The sequence below is a fragment of the Vipera berus genome (assembly GCF_964194415.1).
Source record: "Vipera berus genome assembly, chromosome: 9".
Taxonomy (NCBI): Eukaryota; Metazoa; Chordata; class Lepidosauria; order Squamata; family Viperidae; genus Vipera; species Vipera berus.
In genome coordinates, this window is record NC_138212.1 from 9,545,868 (window position 1) to 9,552,700 (window position 6,833).

The following is a 6,833-nucleotide window of genomic DNA, read 5'->3' on the forward strand; positions in this document are numbered from 1 at the left end:
CACAAACCCAAGAAGGATCTTAAATTTGAGGGTTTAGCTTTTATTTGGAGAAAAACAAAATCATCTGTACATTTTCACTTCATTAATCAACAGATGTGTGCCTGCAAACAGAAGGATCCTTAGCAAATATCCACTCTACTGAACTTTCTGAATTTGAAAATAAAAATAAAATTGCTATCCACACCATTTTTTTTGAGAAACAAATCAAAACTTAAAAAAAATCAAGCCCCCAGAGAGCAACAAGCTATTTTTTCATTCAAACAAAATATTCTTGCTCTTTAATTAGAGATAACAAAAAATATGGAGGGACATGCACTTCAGTGTCTTGTTTAGCCCTTCTCAGTGATTTCAGAAGGTAACATTGAGCCCTTCCAAATAAATAGAAATACAACAAAGGTTTCTTTTTCCCCTTTGAAAAATTAAAAATATACACAATTACGCGATTTTATTTGGTTTCAAGAGGCAGAAAAAGCTAGAGAAGCTTATAGCTCATGCTTTTAGCAGCCTGTCAAGAAATGCTAATCAGTTGGTCTTCATCAGAAGTGACCTAACCTTGTCATTTGAACACATGTGCCAGCTATCCCCCAGAAACTCCTGCCTGCTTAATACAAAACAAAGGAATGCAATTACAAGAGGGGAAAAAAAAGAACAGAACCAAAATAAACCCCAATCTGAGGCCAGTGTTATTTTCAAGTAAAAAAAGGAGAGATGGTTGCAGACTTCACAGTACTGAAGGGCAATAAGGCAGGAGAAACAGTGAAGAGTATCTCCCAGCCGTTCACGTTCGGTTAAAAATCCACTACCGCTACCCCTGAAGGAGAGGGGTTTATGGAAACAGCTTGTTCTGCCATCAGAGAAGGATACAACAGAACAGTCCTCAGCCTCTTTGAAACCCACCCCTCTTATTGTTTGCAGTCCAAATGCAGAATAGTTTTGAAGGGACAGGCTTTCTTTCCTGAATGGCTGAAGTTCTACAACTGCTATTCATTTCCCATCTGCAGAAGCCTTTCAACCACCCTCTCTGCAAGAACAGCACAAGAAAAAGCCACTCTCTCCCTTGTGAGAAGCAGCAAGGCAGTGCAAGGGGAGGAAAAAAGTAAAAAAAAAAGCCTCTGGTGATTGTCTGTATTGTTTTTCAAGCAACAGGCAAAGATGATCTGGGCAACATATCTACAGGAGAAAATGAAAATGCTGGAGGCAGGCGTGTATCACAATCAGGCCACAAGAAAAACAGGCCTGCTTCCCAGGCAGAACTGCTCAGCAGCTGATTGCACTGGGCTGCTGTTTGTTAACGAAGTCTGAGAAGAAGTCAAACTCATTCTGTCCCAGAAAGAGTTCTGGCAGCTCCTGAATGCGGTCCAAGCCCAGCTCCATAACCAAAGAAGTCAAGACCTCCTCATCAATAAGATCCGTGTCCATACCATTCAAGGTCAAAGCGGGGGAGGGCAGATGCTGCATGCCCGGGTGCTGTCCCGGGCCCATCCTGTATTGCTGTGTACCTGGTCCAACAGGGCCAGCAGTCATGCCGAGGAGAGGATGGCCCTGATACTGCGTGTTGAGTTTCTGCAAGTGCATACTTGCCATAAGTTGCTGGGTACCCACAGGTCCCATATACTGTTGCTGTTGACTTGGATTGTTGAACATCACTGTGTTTGGCATCTGGTGGTGACCCATCTGTCCGTTAATGCCTGGCCTCTGCCTCATTCCTCCATCCATAGCAGGGCCTCCATACTGCATCATCTGATGGCTGGGAGGAAGCGTCCTTAGCACGTGCTGCTGTCCGTGTTGCGGCGGGGCTTGCATCCCATTCATGCCTATCCGGTAGTTCTGCATCCCATTCATGCCATGGCTCATTGACATCATCATGTGATCAGCCATCACAAACAGGGCACTGCAAGACAAAGAGTTCAAGTTAGAAGGCTGGCTTAATAACTCACTGCTATGAATTCTAAAGGCTCTGCTGGTAGCAATTGGGGTTTGGAAGTCAAAGAATGAATGATTCAGCTCCCTTGCTGACATTCGAACTAGTTGATCAGGTTATTTTTCAGATGGGAAAACAGCTGTCCTCAATGCCAATATATCAAAGGCAACACCAGTGCAATGTGACCTTCCAATGAGGAATGTCACAATGTCAGCCTCCTCATAGGAAGATCTCCAAAGGAAGATCAGAGGTGCATTTTAGTGTGATAATTTTATTGAGGTAGATATCAGACTTTTGTAAGTCTGATTGTGCGGTACCTTAGCTCTAGCAATTTCTTAATATGGCTTCCCAGCACTCAGCCCCTTTTGTCAAGGTCAACTCTCATCCTCTAGACAAGCTGTCCTGCATAGTCCATTTATTTGATATTGTCCACTACCCCTGCTTAACTTGACATCTTCCAGACACGTTGAGTTTGCACCTCGCTAAATTCTATCACATTTGATAACCATCATAGGTGCAGACTGAGAGGCATTATTTCCCAGGTACTTTATTTAGACTGAATTCCTCCCTAACTCTATTCAGAGATTTGATCTAAGAGTCTTAACATAAAAATACCTATGCTACTACCAAGCTAAAGACCCTGGAAACCTTTTCTTGCTACTTTTCCTAGAAATTTCAAAGGACCACAGATTGTCTTGCCCAACTGGCCCCAAATTACTCAGTGGACTTTACAGCTGAGTTGGATTTAAAAATCTTTGCTTCTGAATCTATTGATTAAGATTGGGGGGACTGAAAGCTGAAAATTAACTGCAGCTCTGGACAGCTGCAGATGTTTCTCCAAGCAAAGGGCCAGAGCTAATTCAATGAAGCAAAGAGGCACGCATACATATAATTCCAGCCTTTCTTGTCCACAGTGGCAGCAGATGGTAGGGACTCCTCCCTGCCCCCTTAGTCCATGTGGCAAAGAGAAAACTCAAGTAGGATATTACAATGAGACTTATAGTCCAATGTTTTAGCTCAAAGAAGACATTCAGGGCTCAACATCCCTCTTCCTACAGGGCATGAGTGATTTTGAGAAGCCCTTAGAATAACCTGCATCCCATTACTATTCCCCTTTCAGACATTTAATTTGGAGAAATACCGCTTTTGAGCAGAGGCATCACACAATCCGGAACAGTAAACCACATTTTGGTCTAAAGTGTTAGCTGAACTCAGAAAAGCAGGTGAGTAACTATGATTCAGTTAACTGGGAATAAATGCATCAGGCAAAAGCACAATAGAAATGACATCAATTTACCATGGAGTGTCCTTCAGTTAATCTGTCTGTCAGTCTTCACAATGGTTACTATTAAGTATTATGTTCTCACACAGGTTCTTGCACTAATCCATTTCTGGGTTTCCACCGTACAGTACATTAACAGCTGGTAGAAGATGCTACAGCCCCCTCTCTGCCCCAAATCAAGATTAAAATTAATCATAGTGCACTGCTGCATTTAATTCCAAATTGTTTTTAAGTCGTCTGTACCAGCATGTTGCTGATTAAGTATGTAGCCGTAAACACTTTGAAGCCAGGTTGCCTTCTCCTGCCCCAAAGTGGGTACAATTCTCATGCTGGCTAAAAGCAAAGATGACCACCTCTCTCTGAGAGAGAGAGAGGGAGAGGGAGAGAGAGAGAGAGAGAGAGAGAGAGAGAGAGGAGGGAGGGAGGGAGAGAGAGAGAAGGTGTCTTCCAGTGTCTACACAATACACTTGCTCAGACTCAGCAAATGGGGTGAACCCTGCCACAGAGGTTTCCAACCATCATTTAGCATGCGGAGTAGACTGGAAACTTAAGGCATACTCCGTGAACCATGCAGGACCTGCCCTATTTTTGTCATGACTCTTATGGAAATCATTGCACTTATCCCCCTTTACAGTTTGCTGGCCCTCTTCTGAGCTTAAGGCCGGCCAGACATTTTTTTCATCCAACAACGATTCGATAAAAGTTTGGCATTTAATTTCCTTGTGATGCCCCCTAGAGGCAGGGCAGGGTGCTGCCCGGGGCGGCGGCGGCGATTGCCGTTCGTAGCAGCTGAAATGAACATTCAGGCAGGCGCGCAAGGCTGGAGAGTTCGGCTCCGCTTTCCTTTCCTCCGCCGCCCCCCTTGGCGGTTCCTTCCCCTCTCTCTTCTCAGCCTGTAACCCCAACAAGCGAGGCCCAATCCGCACATCTAATAGATAACGCGCAGTGGCTCCTTTGTAAAAAAATACCAACGAAACTGCAAGTCAGGGACGTATTTCGCGTTCGCGTGTCTCCCGGCCAGCACTTCTCCCTAGACCAGGGGTAGGCAACCTCGGCTCTTTTATGACCCATGGACTTCAACTCCCAGAATTCCTGAGCCAGCTATGCTGGCTCAGGAATTCTGGGAGTTGAAGTCCATGGGTCATAAAAGAGCCGAGGTTGCCTACCCCTGCCCTAGACCCAGCTTCTCCGAACAGGGTGGCGGCGCTTTGGTACTCCGAGCGCCCTTCTCCTGGTTCTAACCCTTCGGCAACCGCCACCCCTTTCCCCCTTCCCTCCGCCCCGGCGAGGTAGCTCCCCGCCCCGGCACATTCCGCCAGCACAAAGATCAGCACTTCGCGAACACGCGTTTAACCCTTCCCTCCCGGCGCCCGAGTCAAGACAATGCAGCCAGCTTGCATGCCTGCCTGCCGAGCGCTCGGTGCAAATCGGGAGAGGCCGGCAGGGCTAGGGAGACCGTCGCCTATTCTAAGGCAAAAGCTTCCCCGGCCGTGTCATTTCTGGCGCGCGGTTTAGCCCAAAGACACGTACCCCAAAGGTGGCGATTCGAAGGGGCGGCTGCACCAGGCGCGAAGCAGCAGTCCGCTCGACGGAACAAAAGCAGCCCCGGCTGCGGCGTCCGCTCCGCTCTCGGCCTTCTCACGCTCCTCCGCTGCTTGCCCTCGAGTCGGCCGGCCTGGCCCGCTGTTTGCAAAGGCGTCCCCAACTCCGGACGCATCAATCCCTCCCGGCCGGCCGCCCGCCCTTTCCCCACACGAGCCTCCCCCAACTCCTCGGTGTATCTCGCCAGCAGGGTAAACTTCAGCCCTCCTTATATAGACGGGCAAGGAGGGCGGAGAGTTTAGCCGCGCCCCCTCCATTTCTAATTGGTTGAGAGGTCTTCCGAAAGCGTCCTCTTCCCTCCCCCCCACCGCGGAACGAGGGAATTCGGGCCCAATGGGAAGCCTCGGGGTGCCGCCCACCTGTTTTTCTTTCGCAGCCGAAGACAAGAGCCTTGCAACGCGACGGCGGGTCTGCTGCAGGTGGACGCCGCTTCTTCTCCAACCGAATTGCCTAAGAGAGTTCCTTCCTTCCTTCCTTCCTTCCTTCCTTCCTTCCTTCCTTCCTTCCTTCCTTCCTTCCTTCCTTCCTTCCTTCCTTCCTTCCTTCCTTCCTTCCTCGTGTGCGCCTCCTCCGTCTGTATGCAAACAAACCAGGGCAAGGTTTGCCCCCCTTTCTTCCTCTGCCGCCGATTGGTGGAAGACGGGGCGGCAGGCGAGGCGTTCTCCACAGGAGGCGCGCCTGCTGATGTGCTCTACGAGGCTCCTTGGGAGTGGGGTTGACGGGAGAGGGATGGGGGCGCCGCACCACTTTTTCCCACCGGGTATCCTGGTGGGCGGTTGGCTTTCAGCGCCCATCATCCTGTAACTGGCGAGAAGATAGGTGCCCCTAATACCCCCGCCCTGTTTTCCTTGTTCTCCAAATATTCCACGTGTCTGTAAAGATAATGGGAAGTTTGTTTAGGAAACCTGATTGACTTGAGCATCTCAGGCGCATGCGTAAATATAGATGGTTTTTTTTATTCTTGCGTATCTATACACTCACTCTCTCTACATATATACATATACATATACATATACATATACATATACATATACACACACACACACACACACACACACACACACACATATATATATATATATATATATATATATATATATATATATATATATATATATATATATATATATATATATATATATATATATATATATATATATATATATATATATATATATATATATATATATATATATATATATATATATATATATATATATATATATATATATATATATATATTTGTTGTTGTTAGCTGCGAAGTCGTGTCCGACCCATCACGACCCTATGGACAACATTCCTCCAGGCCTTCCTGTCCTCTACCATCTTCTGGAGTCCATTTAAGCTCACGCCTACTGCTTCAGTGACTCCATCCAGCCACCTCATTCTCTGTCGTCCCCTTCTTCTATTGCCCTCGATCTTTCCCAGCATTAGGCTCTTCTCCAGTGAGTCCTTCCTTCTCATTAGGTGGCCAAAGTATTTGAGTTTCAGCTTCAGGATCTGGCCTTCTAAAGAGTAGTCAGGATTGATCTCCTCTAGGACTGACCGGTTTGATCGCCTTGCAGTCCAAGGGACTCGCAGGAGTCTTCTCCAGCACCATAGTTCAAAGGCCTCAATTCTTTGGCGCTCAGCCTTTCTTATGGTCCAACTTTCACTGCCATACATTGCAACTGGGAAGACCATAGCCTTGACTATACGCACTTTTGTTGACAGGGTGATGTCTCTGCTTTTTAGTGTGCTGTCTAGATTTGCCATGGCTTTCCTCCCAAGGAGCAAGCGTCTTTTAATTTCTTGGCTACAGTCCCCATCTGCAGTGATCTTGGAGCCCAGGAAAATAAAATCTGTCACTACCTCCATTTCTTCCCCATCTATTTGCCAGGAATTGAGAGGGCCAGATGCCATAATCTTGGTTTTCTTAATGTTAAGTGTCAACCCAAGTTTTGCACTCTCCTTCTTCACCCGCAACAAGAGGCTCTTTAGTTCTTCTTCACTTTCTGCCATTAGAGTGGTATCATCTGCGTATCTTAG

At 46.9% G+C, this 6,833-nt stretch overlaps 1 protein-coding gene across 2 annotated transcripts; it reads right to left on the bottom strand.

Annotated features, from left to right (window-relative positions):
* CITED4 (Cbp/p300 interacting transactivator with Glu/Asp rich carboxy-terminal domain 4) lies at nucleotides 1-5,355 on the bottom strand. Of its 2 annotated transcripts, none has more exons than XM_081334293.1 (2): nucleotides 5,165-5,355; nucleotides 1-1,891 (listed from the first exon to the last, which is right to left on the bottom strand). In XM_081334293.1, exon 2 carries the CDS (start codon nucleotides 1,876-1,878, stop codon nucleotides 1,258-1,260), a length of 621 nt encoding a protein of 206 aa, XP_081190419.1. In that variant the 5' UTR covers nucleotides 1,879-1,891; nucleotides 5,165-5,355; the 3' UTR covers nucleotides 1-1,257. The 2 variants fall into 2 exon arrangements, with proteins under 2 accessions (XP_081190419.1, XP_081190418.1); XM_081334292.1 differs by lacking the exon at nucleotides 5,165-5,355 and adding an exon at nucleotides 4,734-5,010 and having other exon boundaries at nucleotides 2-1,891.
* Nucleotides 5,356-6,833: the final 1,478 nt, after the last annotated feature.

What these genes read in the sequence shown, in the direction of transcription:
- CITED4 (XM_081334293.1), bottom strand. Translation starts at nt 1,878, where the DNA reads ATGGCTGATCACATGATGATGTCAATGAGCCATGGCATGAATGGGATG.